An 18296-nucleotide genomic window follows, 5' to 3' on the forward strand; every position below is an offset into this window, starting at 1 on the left:
GTGAAACTCCATCTCCCCCCGCAAAAAAAAAAAAAAAAAAAAAAAAAAAAGACTGGGTAACTGGTGTGGTGCAGTGGCTCTTGCCTGCTGTAATCCTAACACTTTGGGAGGCCAAGGCAGGAGGATGACTTGAGCCCAGGAGTTTGAGGCCAGCCTGGACAATATAGCAAGACTCCATCTCTAAAAAAATATAAAAAATTAGCTGGGCATGGTGGTGTGCACCTGTAGTCCCAGCGACTTGGGAGGATGAGGCAGGAGGATCGCTTGAGCCTGGGAGGTGGAGGCTACAGTGAGCCGAGATGACACCACTGCACTCCAGCCTGGGGGACAGAGCGAGACCCTGTCTCCAGGAAAAACAAAAAACAAAAAAAAAAAAACTGGGTAACTCTGCCCTGCTCTCCTTCCACACACCACAGAGCCTGGGAGCCCGTGACCCTGTCTCACTCTTGCACCAGCTCTAGAGGGTGGCATGGCTGTTACTCCCATTGCACCAAGGAGGAAACTGAGGCACAGAAAAGGGTTGTGTCCATACAGCTGGGGAAAAGAAGAGTTTTGTCTGGAGCACGGGCAGTCTGGTCCCAGAGTCCCCCTTGTTCCGGGAAACGCCCCTCCCTCTCAGGCTGTGCAATTGTCTCTTTCTATAGAGTGCTGCCTGGGCTGGGGTTGGGCTGGTGACCTGCATGGGTCTGCGTCTGGCGTGCACCCATCCCACATGCTCTGGCAGCCCCTGGGTGTGTGAGGGTTCATGCGTGCTCCAGACACAGCCTGGGTGGGCATGGCAGGGGTGCTGTGCACCCACTCAGGTCTTGGGGTGCAGCTGACACCCTGCACGTGGCTACACGCATGATCTTCTGGAACCTCCCATAGCCCCATCCAGCTACGGACTCTGATCATCTCCACCATTTGGCAGGCAGGAGAAACTGAAGTCCAAGCGGGCCACACAGCCAAGAAGCTACAGGACCAACCCTGCTCTTAGCACCGGGACCAGAGGCACAGGCATCAGGCCTCCCACCTCCATGCTCCTGCCAGGCCCCCTGGGGCATCCCCTTGTTCACTGCAGCCTGGCCATCCTGCAGAGCTGAGCTCAGCTGCACCTCCTCCTCTGGGAAGCCAGCTTGGATTTCCTCACCCCCGCAAAGCTTGCTGGTCTCAACATCAGGCATTTGACCACCGGCAAACAGCCCACTGGCAGGGCCAGGCTCATCAGGCCTCTCTGCTGGTGTGGTCTGAGAGTCGATCAACCAACAAGCATTCACAGGAAGCAGTGCCTGGACTCTCCCGGCTCTCCCTGGAGGGCTGGCATGGTCTGTCCTTCTCCTCTCCTCATCCCTGCTTCCAGCAAGGCCGTCCGTTGCACCCAAGACCCTCCAGGACATTCTCATCCCCCAAGACCTCAAGGGCCTTCCTGCTTCCTCCCTCAGACGTGAGGGTGAGATCCTGCCTCTACCACTGGAGCACCACAGCCCACCCGCCTCCTCCGTCAAAAAAACTCCTTGTACCATCTCTCACTTGAGACCTCTGCTAGGCCTGCCTCCTCCATCTGACCTCCACATCCCATCAGCAGTTACCCTGGGCCCTGCATGCACTGGCCTCCTCCCTCAGACACTCCTTGCACCGTGTCACCCCCGTCAGACGCTCTCCCAGGCCCGTCTCTCCCCTTGGACCACCGCATCACATCTACACACACCAGCTTCCTCCCTCAGACCCTCCTTGCACCATGTCATCCCCATCAGATGCTCTCCCAGGCCCGCTTCCCTGCTTGGACCACCACATCATATCCATATGCAGCAGCCTCCTCCTACAGACTCTCCTTGCACCATGTCACCCCCGTCAGATGCTCTCCCAGGCCTGCTGCCCCGCCTGGACCACCAGATCACATCTATATGCACCAGCCTCCTCTCTCCAACTCTCTTTGTGCCATATCACACACTTCAGATTCTCTCCAAGGCCCACTTCCCCTCTCAGACCACCACATCACATCTATACCCACCGGCCTCCTCCCTCAGGCGCTCCTGGCCCCGTGTCACCCCCGTCAGACGCTCTCCAAGGCCCACTTCCCCTCTCAGACCACCACATCACATCGACAGGCACTGGCCTCCTCCCTCAGACCCTCCTCAGGCCGCGTCACCACCATCAGACACCCTCCCCATGGCCGCCCCGCTCAGGCCCGCCGCACCTCACCTCGCTCACGCACGAAGTAGGCCAGGTAGAGGTCCAGCTCCTTGACGGCCACGCCGATGTGGTGCGGCTGCACGCACAGGACCGGGTGGCCACACTGCGCGGCCTTGACCAGGCGCTCGCCGTCGGTGCTCTCCAGCGGGATACCCTTGAACAGGATGACCATGACCAGGTCCAGCCGCCACACCTTGTCCGCCTGCCGGAGACAGTCGATGCGCCGCATCTTGCCCTTCTGGTCGGGGTTGGAGAGCACGCAGCCCGGCGCCTTCTTGCCGGTGATGCTCAGCACGAAGTCCTCGCGGCACTCGGGCCGGATGTCCTTGCGCAGCTTGGCCAGCAGCCGCGACGCCCACTTCTGCTTGACCTCGGGCTTCTCGCCCAGCAGCTCGTCCTTGACCGCGCGCTCCTCGTCCTTCGACATCCGCTTCTCGTGCTTCTTGAAGTACTTGCGCTTCCGCGCCTGCAGGTTGAACCAGGTGTAGGCGAAGGCGCGGACGTGAGGCAGCAGGGCCTCGATGAACGGGTGGAACTCATCCTGCAGGCCGGAGAGGCGAGAGGTCAGGGGTGCCAGGGACGCGGAGGGCGGACCCACTGCCCGGCCCCAAAGGCTGAGGTCGGAGGGGCCCTGGACAGACCCACAGAGTGGGAGGGGCTGGGCAGAAGTGGGCAGGGGGTTGCTGCAGATCGGTGCACGCCACCGGGGGCACACAGAAGGCCGGGGAGGACCCAGGAGAAGTTTATCAGGGACCTGAAAGAACCCATCACCCAGATAAGCAAACTGAGACTTAGACCACGTGAGAGGCACAAATCACTGCAGAAGTTTGTGGAGGACCATCATTTTTATTTATTTTTTTATTTTGAGACAGAGTCTTGCTCTTATCGCCAAGGCTGGAGTGCAGTGGCACAATCTCGGCTCACTGCAACCTCCACCTCCCGGGTTCAAGCAATTCTCCTGCCTCAGCCTCCCGAGTAGCTAGGATGACAGGTGCCCACCACCACACTCAGCTAATCTTTGTATTTTTAGGAGAGATGGGGTTTCACCACGTTGACCAGGATGGTCACCATCTCCTGACCTCACGATCCACCCACCTTGGCTCTCAGCCTCCTGAAGTGCTGGGATTACAGGTGTGAGCCACCCTGCCCGAACACGGAGGACCTATCTTGAACCCCAGTACACAGATGGAGCAAGCTAAGGGGGCCAAGTGGAAGCTCATGGAGGACCCATTGTACAGACGGGTAAAACTGAGGTTGGGAGAACAAAGATGTCATGGACCTATTCTCTGCCTATTGCAACTAGGCTTGGGCTGGGTGTAATGGCTCACACTTGTAATCCCAGCACTTGGGGAGGCCGAGGAGGGAGGATTGCCTAGCCCAGGAGCTTGAGACCCAGTCTGAGTCATATGGTAAAACCCCATCTCTATAAAACAAACAAAAACAAAACAAAACAAAAAAACACAAAAATTAGCCAGGCGTGGTGGTTTGCACCTATAGTCCCAACTTGTCAGGAGGCTGAGGTGGGAGGATCATTTGAGCCCAGGAGTTTAATGCTTCAGTGAGCTGTGATGGTGCCACTGCACTTCAGCCTGGGTGACAGAGTGAGACACTGTCAAAAAAAAAAAAAAAAAAAAAAAGAAAAGAAAAGAAAAGGCTGGGTGCAGTGGCTCACAACTGTAATCTCAGCACTTTGGGAAGCCAAGGCGGGTGGACCACCTGAGGTTAGGAGCTTAAGACCAGCCTGGCCAACATGGCAAAACTCCATCCCTACTAAAAATACAAAAAAATGTAGCCAGGCATAGTGGAGCACACCTGTAATCCCAGCTACTCAGGAGGCTGAGACAGGAGAATTGCTTGAACCCAGGAGGCAGAGGTTGCAGTGGGCCAAGATCACGCCATTGCACTCCAGTTTGGGTGCCAAGAGTGAAACTCTGTCTCAAAAAAAAAAAAAAAAAAAAAAAAAAAAAGAACTAGGGTAGGTGGTCAAGCATGGTGGCTCACACCTGTAATCCCAGCACTTTGGGAGGCCAAAGCGGGAGGACTGCTTGAGCCCAGGAGTTCAAGACCAGCCTGGATGACATAGTGAGGCCTCATTTCTACAAAAACAAAACTTAGCTGGGCATGGTGATGCATGCCTGTAGTCCCAGCTACTTGGGAGGCTGAGGTGGGATAATCGATTGAGCCCACGAGGTCAAGGCTGCAGTAAGCCAAGATTGCACCATTGCACTCCAGTGGGTGATGAAGTGAGACCCCTGACTCACCAAAAAAAAAAAAAAAAAAAAAAAAAAAAAAAAAAAAAAAAAATGAGGCGGGGCACGGTGGCTCATGCCTGTAATCCCAGCACTTTGGGAGGCTGAGGTGGGCAGATCACTTGAGGTCAGGAGTTTGAGACCAGCTTGGCCAACATGGTGAAACCTCATCTCTACTAAAAGTACAAAAAATTAGCTGGGTATGGTGGCTCATGCCTGTAGTCCCAGCTACTCAGGAGGCTGAGGCAGGATAATTGCTTGAACCCAGGAGGCAGAGGTTGCAGTGAGCCAAGATCTCACCACTACATTCCAGCCTGGGTGACAGAGTGAGACTGTCTCAAAAAAAAAAAAAAAAAAAAAAAAAAATCCTAGCACTTTGGGAGACCGAGGCAGGCAGATCATAAAGTCAGGAGTTCAAGACCAGCCTGGCCAACATGGTAAAACTCTGTCTCTACTAAACATACAAAAATTAGCCAGGCGTAGTGGTGCCATGCCTGTAATCCCAGTTGCTCAGGAGGCTGAGGCAGGAGAATTGCTTCAACCTGGGAGGCGGAGGTTGCAGTGAGCCGAGATGATCATGCCACTGCACTCCAGCCTGGGTGACAGAGCAAGATTCCGTCTTGGGAAAACAAAAAATGAGTACAAAAGTTTATTCCTACAGAGCAGATGTACAGACAGGCCTGGCTGAGGTCCACAGGCAGACACTAGGCCCGCCTGGAGGTCAGGGCCTGATGGAAAGGTGGGGGATTTCTGCATCAAAAGATACGAGATTAAAGGGTACCAGGATTAATCAGAGGGAGGAGAGATCCCAGGTGGAGTCCTCTCCTTCGTTTCCCCTTTCCATGAACCCACCATGCTGATACAGAAACAGAGACCAGAGAAGCACACACTCTGCCACGAAGGTTCAGAGCTGGGAGAGGGGCCACCCCGTTCCCTGCAGACCCATTCTGGAGATGGGAAGTCTGAGGGCTGGGGAGACGCTGAGACCAGGCCAGAGCTGGGACTTCAACCTACTCCCAAATCATGATGAATCGGTGTCTGAGGGCAGCCCCCCAAAACCCATGCTACAGATGAGGAAACTGAGGCCTTGAGGGGGAACCTGGCCATGGGGGCCAGAGGTGGACTGGAACCTGCACTCAGATATCTGACTTCCCCACGAAAATAACGGCAGCCCCTTGGAGAGCAACGTGGGGCAGTGGGAGGCCCCTGGCTCCCTGTCGGGTGTGGGCAGACCCTTCCCATTCTTCCCATTTTCCAGCAAGGGAAACTGAGTCTGCACAGCATTTGGGATCTCCGCTGGACACGGTGGCTAATGCCTGCAATCCCAGAACTTTGGAAGGCAGAGGTGGGCGGATCACTTGAGCCTAGTTCAATCCCAGTCTGGGCAACATGGCAAAAAACCATCTCTTTTTTCTTTTTTTTGAGATGGAGTTTCACTCCTGTCACCCAGGCTGGAGTGCAGTGGCACAATTGCGGCTCACTGCAACCTCCACCTCCCGGGTTCAAACGATTATTCTGCCTCAGCCTCCCAAGTAGCTGGGACTACAGGCACACACCATTATGCCCAGCTAATTTTTGTATTTTTAGTAGAGATGGGGTTTCACCATGTTGGCCAGGCTGGTCTTGAACTCCTGACCTCAGGTGATCCACCTGCCTCAACCTCCCAAAATGCTGGGATTACAGGTGTGAGTCACTGCGCCCAGCAGGCAAAACCCTATCTTTACAAAAACTACAAAAATTAACTGGGCATAATTTTTGTGGTGCGCGCCTGTAGTCCCAGTTACTTGGGAGGCCAAGGTGGATGGATCACTTGAGCCCAAGAGTTTCAGACCAGCCTGGACAACATGTCAAAACCCCATCTCTACTAAAAATTACAAAAATAATTAGCTGGGCGTAATTGCTGCATGCGCACGCCTGTAATCCCAGCTACTTAGGAGGCTGAGGTGGGAGGATCACTTGAGCCTCAGAGGTTGAGGCTGCAGTGAGCTGTGATTGTGCCACTGCACTCCAGCCTAGGGGTAGAGTAAGACCCTGTCTCTAAAAAAATAAAAAATAGCCGGGCGCGGTGGCTCAAGCCTGTAATCCCAGCACTTTGGGAGGCCGAGGCAGGTGGATCACAAGGTCAGGAGATCAAGACCATTCTGGCTAACATGGTGAAACCCCGTCTCTACTAAAAATACAAAAAAAAAAAAAAAAAAAAAAAAAAACTAGCCGGGCGTGGTGGTGGGCGCCTGTAGTCCCAGCTACTCGGAGGCTGAGGCAGGAGAATGGCGTGAACCTGGGAGGCGGAGCTTGCAGTGAGCCGAGATCACCCCACTGCACTCCAGCCTGGGTGACAGAGCAAGACTCCGTCTCAAAAAAATAATAATAAAATAAAATAAAATAAAATAAATTTAAAACATCTGGGACCTGGTTTCTCAGCCTCAAGGTGGAATAAATTCAAGGAGAAAGAAGAGAAAGAGAAGCAAAACTGACTTGCCATCTCCCTGCCTTGACAGGGCTGGGCTGGGCATTTCGGACAGGGGTGATCCCTTCCTAGAACAGAAACCTGTTCTCCTCCCACTAACTCTCAAAGGGCTACATTGTTATTAATGCTGCGATTATTGTTGTCATTACAACTTACACTGCTATTGGGATTTTTTTTTTTTTTTTTTTTGAGAGGGAGTCTCGCTGTCACCCAGGCTGGAGTGCCGTGGTGCGATCTCAGCTCACTGCAAACTCCGCCTCCAAGGTTCATGACATTCTGCCTCAGCCTCCCAAACAGCTGGGACTACAGGCACCCGCCACCTCACCCAACTAATTTTTTGTATTTTTTTTTTTTTTTAGCAGAGGCAGGGGTTCACTGTGTTAGCCAGGATGGTCTCGATCTCCTGACCTCATGATCCGCCCGTCTCAGCCTCCCAAAAAGTGCCGGGGCCAATTTTTTTTTTTTTTTTTGAGACGGAGTCTCGCTCTGTCGCCCAGGCTGGAGTGCAGTGGCGCTATCTCGGCTCACTGCAAGCTCCGCCTCCCGGGTTTATGCCATTCTCCTGACTCAGCCTCCCGAGTAGCTGGGACTACAGGCGCCCGCCACCTCGCTGGGCTAATTTTTTTGTATTTTTAGTAGAGACGGGGCTTCATTGTGTTAGCCAGGATGGTCTCGATCTCCTGACCTCGTGATCCGCCCGTCTCGGCCTCCCAAAGTGCTGGGATTACAGGCTTGAGCCACCGCGCCCGGCCACCGGGGCTATTTTTATTACTTTTTTAAAATGTTTTTAAGAGATGGGCATCTCAGCCTGGTGTAAGAGATGGGCATCTCATGCTTGTAATCCCAGTACTTTGGGAGGCCAAGGCGCGTGGATCATCTGAGGTCTGGAGTTTGAGATCAACCTGGCCAACATGTTGAAACCCCATCTCTCCTAAAAATACAAAAAATTAGCTGGGCGTGATGGCGGGTATCTGTAATCCCAGCTATTCGGGAGGCTGAGGCAGGAGAATCGCTTGAACCTGGGAGGTGGAGGTTGCAGTGAGCCGAGGTCGCACCAACTGCACTCCAGCCTGGAAGACAAGAGCGAGACTCTGTCTCAAAACAAAACAAAACAAAACAAAAGATGGGAGTCTCACTGGAACGATCTTAGGTCACTTGGGCCCTGAACTCCCAGGCTCAAGCGATTCTCCCACATCAGCTTCCCGAGTAGCTGGGACTCTAGGTGCAAACCAGTATGCCTGGCTAATTTTTATTTTTATTTTTGCAGAGATGGGGTCTCACTCACTATGTTGCCCTGGCTGGTCTCAAACTCCTGGGCTCAAGTGATCCTCCCACCTCGGCCTCCCAAGGCACTGGGGTATTTTCTTTCCTTTTTTTTTTTTTTTGTTTTGAGACAGTGTCTCACTCTGTTGCCCAGGCTGGAGGGTGGTGGCATGATCTCAGCTCACTGCAACCTCCACCTCCTGGGTTCAGGCGATTCTCGTATCTCAGCCTCCCGAGTAACTGGGATTCCAGGTGCGCCACCATGCCCAGCTAATTTTTGTACTTTTACTAGAGATGGGGGTCTTGCTATGTTGCCCAGCCTGATCTCGAATTCCTGGGCTCAAGCGATCCTCCCGCCTCGGCCCCTCCAAGACACTGGCGTGTTTCCATTACTACAGACACGATTGCTGTGATCATCATTTGACGCAGACGATCTTCCAGGAAGCGGGGAACAGCCTCAGGCCCCGCCGCGCGTTCTGTGGCATGGAAACTAAGGCTCAGAGAGGGGTGGAGACCTGGCTGAGGTCCCACAGGGTCTCGGGGCCGGTGTGACGATAAGAACCAGGGCCCTGACCCCCTGGAAGGCCATGGGTCCCTTTCTCAGAACAGCCTGTTCTCTGTGAGGCTGGGGTCTCGGGAAGTTAGGGAGATGTTCACCCTGGACTCCCGCTGTGTGTGCCAGTGGATGTGGCTGGACTCGGTCCCATTTCCAGGCCAGGATGGGCAGAGCAGCCGCTGCCAGATCACCCTCCCTGCTCTGTGCTCCACGTCCCTTTGGGCCACCTCCGGCCATGGGGTGCTTCGGGGGGAGGGGCGGGACATCAGATTTCACCTATTACTGAAGCTCTGAAAATAGCCTCCCACCCAGCAAGACCAGAGTCAGCTTGTACCAGCGACGTTCCCCCACCCCAGTGTCCCCCGAAGCGTGAGTCACCGTAACAGCTGCAGCAGGGACCGGACCTCAGGGCCCTTTTCCGCTGCCCCCGCTTCCCCAGCCAACCTGCTAAGGCAAAGGGGAGATGGAGGGGGGCCGGCCCAGGCCCTGTCCAACCTCGTCCCTGCCCCTGCCTGGACGAGACCCAGAGATGCAGAGCGGTTTGTACAGTGTCACACAGCCGGTCAGCAGAGCCGGGACCAGAGCCCAGATGGTCTGGCCAGGGAAGCCGGGCGGTGGGGGCGGTGTGTGGGGTGACAGTGGGACGCGGCAGAGAGGATCCATGGCGGCGCAGGACCTGCCCGTGGAGGGGATGCCAGGAGGGCAGGAGGCCCGGACAATGGTGTCCAGCTGGGGCTGTGGCTGCCACCCAAGCTCTGGCGCTTACTGGGGCTGTGATAAGAGGTTGCTGGAAGGGACGGGGGAGGCGTCCACGAGGGGGGCAGGGATCACTGCCCCCTCAACTCCTTCTCTCCCCAACCTCTGTCTCTCTCTGAGTTCTTCCCCACTTCCGAGCCCCCCTCCTGCGAATTCCTTTTCTCATTCTGGCCCCTCCTAGATCTGAGTTCCCTTCCTCCTCCCTAACTGCCCCTCCCCTCTCTATGTTCCTCCCCCTCTCTGTGCCCTTTCCGGGGACAGGTGCCAGGGAGGCGGGCGGGGGGGGGCCCACGTCAGTGGTGACCCCGGCTAGTTACAGAGGCAGGAAGACAAACAGCTTGTAACTGGGTCATGGACCTGCTGCCCCATCCTCCCTTGTCCTCCCCAGGGGATCAGACCAGGTGAGAGGCAGGGCCCGGTTGGCTGGTTGTCACTCTGTTTGTCCCATGTGACCTGCAATAACCAGGACTTCTTCTCCAGGGACCTCCCACTGCCCTCAGAGGCCCAAACCAGCAAAAGAGATAACCAAGGCAAGCTAGATGCTGAAAATCCTCCCAAACTCCTACACATCCCTCAACACCCTATCTCCAGTGTCCCTTCCTTCAAGCAGCCTTTCCTTCTCAACCCAGGGTTTCCCAGATCTAGCCAGGACCATCCAGCTCTATCACCTCCCCGTGTCAGAGAAGGTGGCTGGGTGACAGTAATGTCTGTTTTCACTGTCTGAATGGCTAGGGAACAGATCACCTCAGATAGGCCTCAGTCTCTCATTCTGTACAATGGGCAGAAAGGGATACTGCAGCCTGCTGGAGAAAGGGGAGCTCATTCCTTGCCCCGGTGACCTTGTTCCTTGCAAAGTGATGGGGAGAAGGGGAACAAGGCCAGGTCTTTCCTGGAAACCCCAGCTTAGTCTACTGGGACTTCCTGGCCAAAGAGAGCAGCAGCAGCTGGGAGGGAGACATCTGGATCGAAGCCCTTGGTGAAGGACCATGCCATGCACTGGGCAATGCCCTTCACTCACGTCCCTGTGCTCCTCCCACCCTGAAAGTCCAGGCCAGCAAACCAGGACATGAAACTCCAATCTCCAAACCAAAAGTTTCCAGGTGAAAGTGACTCAACAATCCTTCATGAGAATCTGCTCATTACCTACTTAGCACTTATCCCAAATTCCTACGCATCCTTCAAAGCCCTAGTTCTAATGCCCTCTTCTCCAGGTCAGATGACTCGTCCATGGTCACAGGGACAATCCCAGGCCCATCCGGCAGCAGCATCAGGCTCTAACCTTGGGCCACTCCTTCCCCCAGCTCAGAGAATCACGGCCTGTGGACATGTGAGCGGCTCCCAGAGAGGCCGTTCAACTATCTCAACAAACATTTAGCGGGTGCCTGCTGCATGCCCGCCCCAGGTACGGTGCTGAGGACTTGGCAGGGACCTGGGCTCGGCCCTCACCTGGATCCAGATCTGAGGCAGGGATGGATGGTTAACAGCAGCAAAATATGTAATAAAACGTCAAGTTGGGCAAAGTGCTCTGAAGAAATTTAAGAGTTTGAAGGACCAGAGAATCTCTGGGGTGGGGGGTGATTTTTAGCTTGGGGTGGTCCAGGAAGGTTTCTTCCAGGAGCAGACACCTGAACAAAGTCTTGAGAGATGGCACTCCCGGCCAGGAAATTTTCTGAGGGAGAAATGGGTCGTGCAAAGGCCCTGGGGCAGGACCACCCCTGGTGTGTTAGAGGAACAGCGAGGAGGCCCATGTGGCTGGAGCAGAATGAGCAAGGGGGAAAGAGAGAGGAGGGGAGAGTTGGGGAGGGGACAAGGACAGGCTGGGCAGGGCCTTGTGGGCCACAGTGAGGAATTTGGGTAAACCGAGTCCACAGGGTTCAAACTCCCTGCCAAAGTAATGAGTCAGCAAAATGAACCCTGGGTCCCCCTACTTCCCTCTGTGCATTGATGTTCTGGGAGGACAATGAGGGCTGAGCCACAGGGCCCAGGAGGTGGGGGAGAGAGGCAGGGAGCAAGGCTGTGCCTCTTAGAGGCTGAGCATTTGATGAGCTATCAAGTCTACCATGAAACGGGGGACGGGCGCGGTGGCTCACGTCTGTCATCCCAGCACTTCGGGAGGCCGAGGCGGGTGGATCACCTGACGTCAGGAGTTGGAGACCAGCCTGGCCAACATGGTGAAACCCCGTCTCTACTAAAAACACCAAAAGTAGCTGGGCACGGTGGCGCATGCCTGTAATCCCAGCTACTTGGGAGGCTGAGGCGGGAGAATTGCATGAACCCGGGAGGTGGAAGTTGCAGTGAGCCCAGATGGTGCTACTGCACTCCAGCCTGAGCGACAGAGCAAGACTCCATTAAAAAAAAAAAAAGCCTACTATGAAGTGAGGACTATCATTGCGCCCACTGCCTGGAGGAGGAGACTGAGGCATGAAATCCTCCACACAGTCGGGAAGGAACTGAGCTGGGACCGGTCCTTGGGCCTCCTGACACCCCACCCCCACTCCTGGGCCCCTTGAGCAAACAGTGTGGGGCCAGAGTGTCCAGTGACACCTGGTCTGCACCGTGCACACTCTGCAAGTCCCACATGCTTCCCTTCCCCTTGTTTGTTACACGCCACATCCTCAAGGAGTCCTGGTCACCTCGTTTCCTCCCTGCCCCCGACCCGGCCTAGACTGTCGGGGGCATAGCTTTGATCTGTTAGCATCTCCAGCATCCAGACCACTGAAGCAATGCTCCCATCCTCTGCCTCTGGGATCCCCCCCCAATCCATGCACCCCCATGTGTAAAGAAGGCTGGTACCCACGCAGGGCTGGTCATACTCAGGGAGATCCTGGACAGGGCTGGGCAGGGAGAAAAGACTAACAGAGGCCGGGCTCTTGGTGAAACCCCGTCTCTACTAAAAACACCAAAATGAGCCGGGCGCAGTGGCTCACGCCTGTAATCCCAGCACTTTGGGGGGCCGAGGCAGGTGGATCATCTGAGGTCAGGAGTTTGAGACCAGACTGGCCAACATGGTGAAACCCCGTCTCTACTAAAAATACAAAAGTTAGCCGGGCGTGGTGGCCCATACCTGTAATCCCAGCTACTTGGGAGGCTGAGGTAGGAGAATCACGTGAACCCAGGAGGCGGAGGTTGCAGTGAGCTGAGATCACGCCACTGCACTCCAGCCTGGAGACAGTGCAAGATTCCGAGAGAGAGAGAGAGAGAGAGAGAGAGAGAGAGAGAGAGAGAGAGAGAGAGAGGTGCAGAGAGAGAGAAGGAAGGAAGGAAGGAAAGAGGGAGGGAGGAAGGGAGGAAGGAAGGAGGAAAAAGAAAGAAAAAAGAAAGACTAACAGAAATGCCACAGTGGAGAAGGGTCCAAGCCTGTGCCTTTCCAAGTCACCATTGTCCTTGTCACCCAACCCAAAGCCCGGCTTATGCTGCGCAAATACACACAGAGGGAAGGGAGGGAAATTGGAAAATGCCTCTGGGGTGTTTAATGCAATTACTAGTTTAGCAACAACCACAGGCACAGCAATGCTTATTTGGCACCTACTGTGTACCAGGCATTGAACTAAGGTGATGTCTCTCAGGAAAGTGCCATTATGTTTCTTATTTTATGTTGGCAGAGAAACGGGAGGCTGGGGAGGACCAAAGTCCCGTCTCTCAACCAAAAGCATTCATTCATTCATTCATTCGTTCATTCATTCATTCATGCAACAGGTATTTATTGGGCACCAACTGAGTACCAAGCCCTGCACCGTGGACTTCAGAAATGTTCTGCCTCCCCGGAGGTTGCAGTGAGTCAAGATCGCGCTGCTGCACTCCAGCCTGGGCAACAGAGCGAGACTCTATCTCAAAAAGAAAAAAAAACAAACGAAAAGAACTTCGTTGCCTCCCTGAATCTGCAGCAGTCCTGAGGAAGTGGGGGGTTTCTGCTGACTTCATTTCAGGGCAAGAAACAGTCTGGGGTCGGGGGGGGCGGTGGGGGCAGGTCACCCACCCAGAGTCAGGAAAGAGGAGAATTAGTTTAGCAACAATCACAAGCACAGCAACACTTATTTGGCACCGCTCTATAGCAATTATTTGGCACCTACTCTATACCAGGTACTATATTGGGTTTGGAGCCTCCTGAGCAAGATTTTCAGGCAGATCTGAGGGGTACTCTAGATCTATGTGTTGGTGATCCCTGTTAGGGCAGATCCGAGGGAGGCAGAGCTGTGTCCTTGTCCATGTGGGTGTCAGGGAGTGTACACGCGTGTGCGCCCAGCATGTGGTCATGGATGTGTCCTGGTCAGGACATGGGTGCCTGCACACTATGTGTTGCAGGGCAGACCGGCACCCAGGTGAGGTGGGTGTGGACACAGGCAGGGGAGTGGGGGGTGGGCCGTGGCCAGGGGCAGGAGGCCCAGGCAGCGCTTCTCATCCATTTGGTGTGAGACAGGGTGGGAGGCCAGCTCAGAGAGAGAGAAAGAGGAAGAGGAACAGAGAGAGAGGGAGGGAGGGAGGGAGAAAGAGAGAGACAGAGAAAGAGAAGAAAGAGAGAGGGAGAGAGGGGAGAGGAGGAGAGACACAGCGAGGAAGAGGGAAAGATGGAAAGGGAGAGAGAAGGAGAGAGGGAGATAGAAGTGGGGAGAGAGGAGGAGAGAGACAGAAGGAGAGAGGAGAAGAGAACGAGATGGGAGAGGGGGAGAGAGGGAGGTGGGGGGGGGAGAGAGAGAGACAGAGAGAGAGAGAGAGAGAGAGAGAGAGAGAGAGAGAGAATGCTGACTCTGCCAGAATCCCAGCTTTGGTGATTTACAGGGTGCTTGGCCCTGGCGCGCAGAGGCACCTCCGTCGCAGAGAGGGGAGGGGGAGAAACAGAGAGAGACACACAGAGAAACCGAGACAGGGTGAGACACCGGGAGAGTGGTGGCGCCTTGTAGAGAGTAAATCAGAGGGCACCAGGCCCCGGGTCGGGGGCACACAGGGAGACAGCGCCCACCTGCCCAAGCCGCCAGATGGAAAACCTCAGCTCTGCCAGCCCCGCTGTGCTGCTTCAGGCAGGCCCTGGCCCTCTCTGACTCTTAGCCCCTCTCCCAGCCCTGAGGGGCTGCAGGCCCCCTGCTCCTGGTAGGCACCCCCCAAGCTCCCTCTAAGAACGCACACTCGGCCTGGGCCCTGCTGCCTCCCCCACCCTCTCCTATCCCCGGGGGCCAGGAGATGCTTAAGGAAGATCTAGAAAATCCAACAGAGGTCAGGGGTCTGGGGTGGGAGGACAGCCCCTCCCAGCCTCAGTTTCCCTGCTGCAGAAACGGCAGCAAAGCATGTTCCACTCTGAGAGGGCATGGGACGAGGGAATGAAGGAAAGAATGAATGAATGAGGCAGGGACTGGGCGGCGGGGTGGAGGTGGCCCGGGGAATCCTCCGCGCTGCAGCCAAGAGGGACTTGGCCCCAAACCCAGAATAACGTGGCGGTGCCGCCGACGGGAGGGAGGCAGGGAGGGAGGCCCAGAGCAGACACGGGGAGGCCGGCCTTCCCGCCGGCAGGATTTATGGGAGCTGCGGGCTCCACACAGTTCCTCTTAAGAGTAAAAGTGAAAAAGAGCTTGAGTCACCGCCGAGCCTGGCCCGGGGCTCCCAGAATGCCCCAGGGCCGCCAGCACCCGCTCCCCCCCTCAGCGGGCAGGGCCTGGGTGGCACAGAGCGGGCTGGCACTGAGGCGCCCCCCCCACCCTCCACCAGCCTCGGCTCCCGAGAAGGATCCGGGTCGGATCAGCTAAAAGGGAGCTATTTTCGGTTGGGCTCAGGTTGTAAAATTAGCTGGGAAAAGGGGGGAGAGGGAGGCCCAGAGACAGAGGGAGACAGGGAGAGAGGAGTAAGGGGAGACACGCAGAGACAGGGAGAGGGGAGAGGGACGGAGAGACAGAGATGAAGAGACAGACAGACATATGGGAGAGACACACAGAGACAGAGAGGAAGGGGGCAGAGAGACAGAGAGAGACACAGAGAGACAGAGACACATCGGAGAGACATGCAGAGACAAAGACAGGAGAAAGGGACGGTGAGATAGACATGAAGAGACAGAGACAGACGGAGAGACTGACACATCAGAGACAGAGGATGAGAAAGAGAGACAGAAAGAGACCAACAGCGACTGGGAGTGAAACAGAGGCAGGGAGAACCACAGATGGAGAGACAGGGAGAAACAGACACAGAGAGAGTGTCAGAGCGAGACAGAGAGAAAGAAAGAGAGAGAGAGAGACAGACAAAAATAGACCAAGATGAGAGAAACGAGGGGATGTGATTTGGGAAACTGAGTCAGGCAGCCAGGACTTGGGTGGGAGGGTCCTGCATGGGATACTCAGGGTCCTTCTGAGTCCCTCAGCCCGCCCCGCTGGCTACCCCAGACCAGGCTGGGCCTTGGGGGAGCAGTGGGGATTACATTCAGGCTGAAGAGAAACCCGAAAGGGGGTCCCCAGCTCCACTCTGGGGCTGGGGTGGAGGGAGGGGCAGAGAGGAGAATCACAGGAGAGGAGGGAGCCCCCTGCACTTGGGACTCGCTGTCCCCACCCTGGCCTGGGAGCTCTCTTGCCTCCGTCTCTCTGCCCCTCTCTGTCTTCTCATCTCTGTCTGTTACACGCAGAAACCCTGGATAGTTTTTAGTTTTCAGCCTCTCCGTTTTTCGGTGTCCACAGACAGCCCTCCTGGTTGGTCCTTGCCCTATTCCTGGAGAAACTGAGGCTGAGTTAGCAATTCTCTGAAGCAATGCCTGGTCTGGGGTTCTCACTACCCCCAACCCCAGCAACCAGGATGGCTCCCAACCAGCCCTGATGGGGGAATTCCAGGGTGCACAGGCAGCCTTCCAACCTCCCCAGCCTGGGAACAGCCTCCCCTCCGCTCAGCCCTCCCAAATGGCTCCTTCCAGCTGGCGAGGACAAAGCGGGGACACCTCAGTCTCCCCATAAACCCAGAGACTTCAAAGGTTGCCCAAGGTCACACAGCGTGCCCACTCAACCCTGGTTGTTCTTGGAGAGCTTCAAAGAAAGAGAGCCTTCTTCGGGAACCCCTCCTCAAAGCTGCTCAGAAAGGGAAACTGAGGCTGGGAGAGGGACAGGGACTTACCCAAGGTCACTCAGGGGATCATAGGTAGGACAGGCCTCAGACCCCCTCAGCACCAGCCCCCACATTCCCTGTCGGCTGCAGGGGGCCGGTGAGAAAGACCCTACCAAGGGCCATGCCTGGCGTGGGGGGGTCCCTCACTGCACCATGCCCTGGGGCGGAAGCCGGGCACTCACATACTCCCCACACAGTGCTCCTTAAGACTGGCCTGGCCCTCGCTGGAATCGCACCCCCCACATGCCCGGACTTTACAGTTTGCCCGCCATACCGCCCCTCTCTCCAGAACCAGCCTTAGCCGCACGTCACTTCAGGGGAAACTGAGGCCAGAACCTCTCCAGCCTAAAGACACACAGCATGAGGAGGAAAGCAACAATCTGGAAAACGGAACCTGCAGACCTCGGGGTCCCCGGGGAGTCTTGGGCTGGAAGGAGTTGGGGGGGCCGCCCCCTCCCCATACACCCCCTCAGCCATTGCACAAGGCTGGGCCCCGGGGCAGTCTGGGAGTGCGGCCAGGGGTGAGAGGCTACGGGAGGGGGAGGGGGCAGGGGCAGGTGCCGGGCTGGCGAGGGCGTCCGCAGCGCCGCAGTGCCCGGGCCAGACCCGGAGCGCCGGGCCTCCCGCTCCTCCCGCTCCTCCCGGCGGCGGCTACAGAATCCAGAATCGATGCAGCCAAAATATCAGGATGGTGCTGGGGGGGGGCTGCAAAGCGGGGGACCGAGCTGGGCCGCCAGAGCACCCTTCCCCCTCCTGGGCCTCCAACTTCTCGTGCCCCCTCCCCCTCCACGCACACGTGGGCCAATAACGGGGGAAAGGCGGCCCAGGGCCAGGGCGGCCCGTACAACCTTGGTGGGGGGACATGGGGGAGACACATGAGAGGTCCCCTTCTCTCCAGCTGGGGAGACCCAGGGTCCAATCATGACCCCCTAGATTCCTCTCAGAGGCAGGCGGGGGGCTTCCCGCAGAGCCCTTGCTGGAGGGGGACCAGCCCCCACCCCGACCTTTCCGAGTGTCAGGGGGGAGTACGTCGGAGTAGGGGGGAGCGCAAATCTGCAGACCAAGCCCCCACATCCGGGAGAGGTCCCGAGAGTCGAGGGTGGGGAGGCTGGGCGGGAGTCCCGCCTAGGGGGTTCAGGGTAGGTAGGGGTGTGTGTGGGGGTCCCTCAGCCTGACCCATCCCCCCACCGGACCCCAGCCCTTGACGCCGGGGGGCATCCCCGGCAGGGATGGCGGGAGGGACGCGCGCCTTTTTCGTCCCGCCTCCTCCGGCTTCAAAACTCCGGGGCTGGGATGTGGGGGGCGCGGGGCCCAGGGCGCAGGGGGCGCGGGCGGGGGCCGGGCGAGGACCGTACCTGGGTGAGGCAGAGCGGGGACGAATACATCCCGGGCGCGGCGGGAGGCGCAGGGCCGGCCGGAGCGGGCGCGCTGAAGTTACTGAGTCATTTTTCCAAACCACCCCCCCCACCCCCCCTCCCGCGGCCGGCGCGCTCTCCTCGCCGCCTCCTCCCTCGGTCTCCCTCCTCCTCCCTCCCGCTCTCCCTCTCTCGCGCCGCCCGCCTCGCTCGCTGTCCCTCTCTCCCTCTGTCTCTCTCGGTGTCTCTCTCTTCCTCTCTCCCCCGTCTCTGTCTCTCTCTCTCTCCACCCTCTGACACCCTCCCCCCCCCTCCCTCCTCCATTTCTCTCCCCTCCCACCCCCCATTTATCTCCCCTCCCACCCCAACCTCCCACTTCTCAACACCCAACTTTCAAAGAAACGAGGGAA

The 18296-nt window shown here is 56.8% G+C and overlaps 2 protein-coding genes across 7 annotated transcripts in view; one reads left to right on the forward strand and one right to left on the reverse strand.

Annotated features, from left to right (window-relative positions):
- NFIC (nuclear factor I C) overlaps positions 1-18296 on the reverse strand; it is a 113641-nt gene that overhangs the window by 88199 nt on the left and 7146 nt on the right. For 4 of the 6 annotated variants that reach the window (XM_050770432.1, XM_050770429.1, XM_050770431.1 and 1 more), the window contains exons 1-2: positions 17887-18022; positions 2182-2713 (exon numbers count right to left, since the gene is read on the reverse strand). In XM_050770432.1, the coding sequence (XP_050626389.1) occupies positions 2182-2713; positions 17887-17916 (562 nt within the window). In that variant the 5' untranslated portion in view covers positions 17917-18022. Of the gene's footprint in view, positions 1-2181; positions 2714-17886; positions 18023-18296 lie in introns of those variants that run through there. The other 2 variants (XM_050770430.1, XM_050770428.1) reach the window with 1 other exon arrangement.
- TLE5 (TLE family member 5, transcriptional modulator) overlaps positions 1-18296 on the forward strand; it is a 392013-nt gene that overhangs the window by 48555 nt on the left and 325162 nt on the right. The window lies entirely within an intron of this gene.

Source organism: Macaca thibetana, chromosome 19, assembly GCF_024542745.1.
Source record: "Macaca thibetana thibetana isolate TM-01 chromosome 19, ASM2454274v1, whole genome shotgun sequence".
Classification (NCBI taxonomy): Eukaryota; Metazoa; Chordata; class Mammalia; order Primates; family Cercopithecidae; genus Macaca; species Macaca thibetana.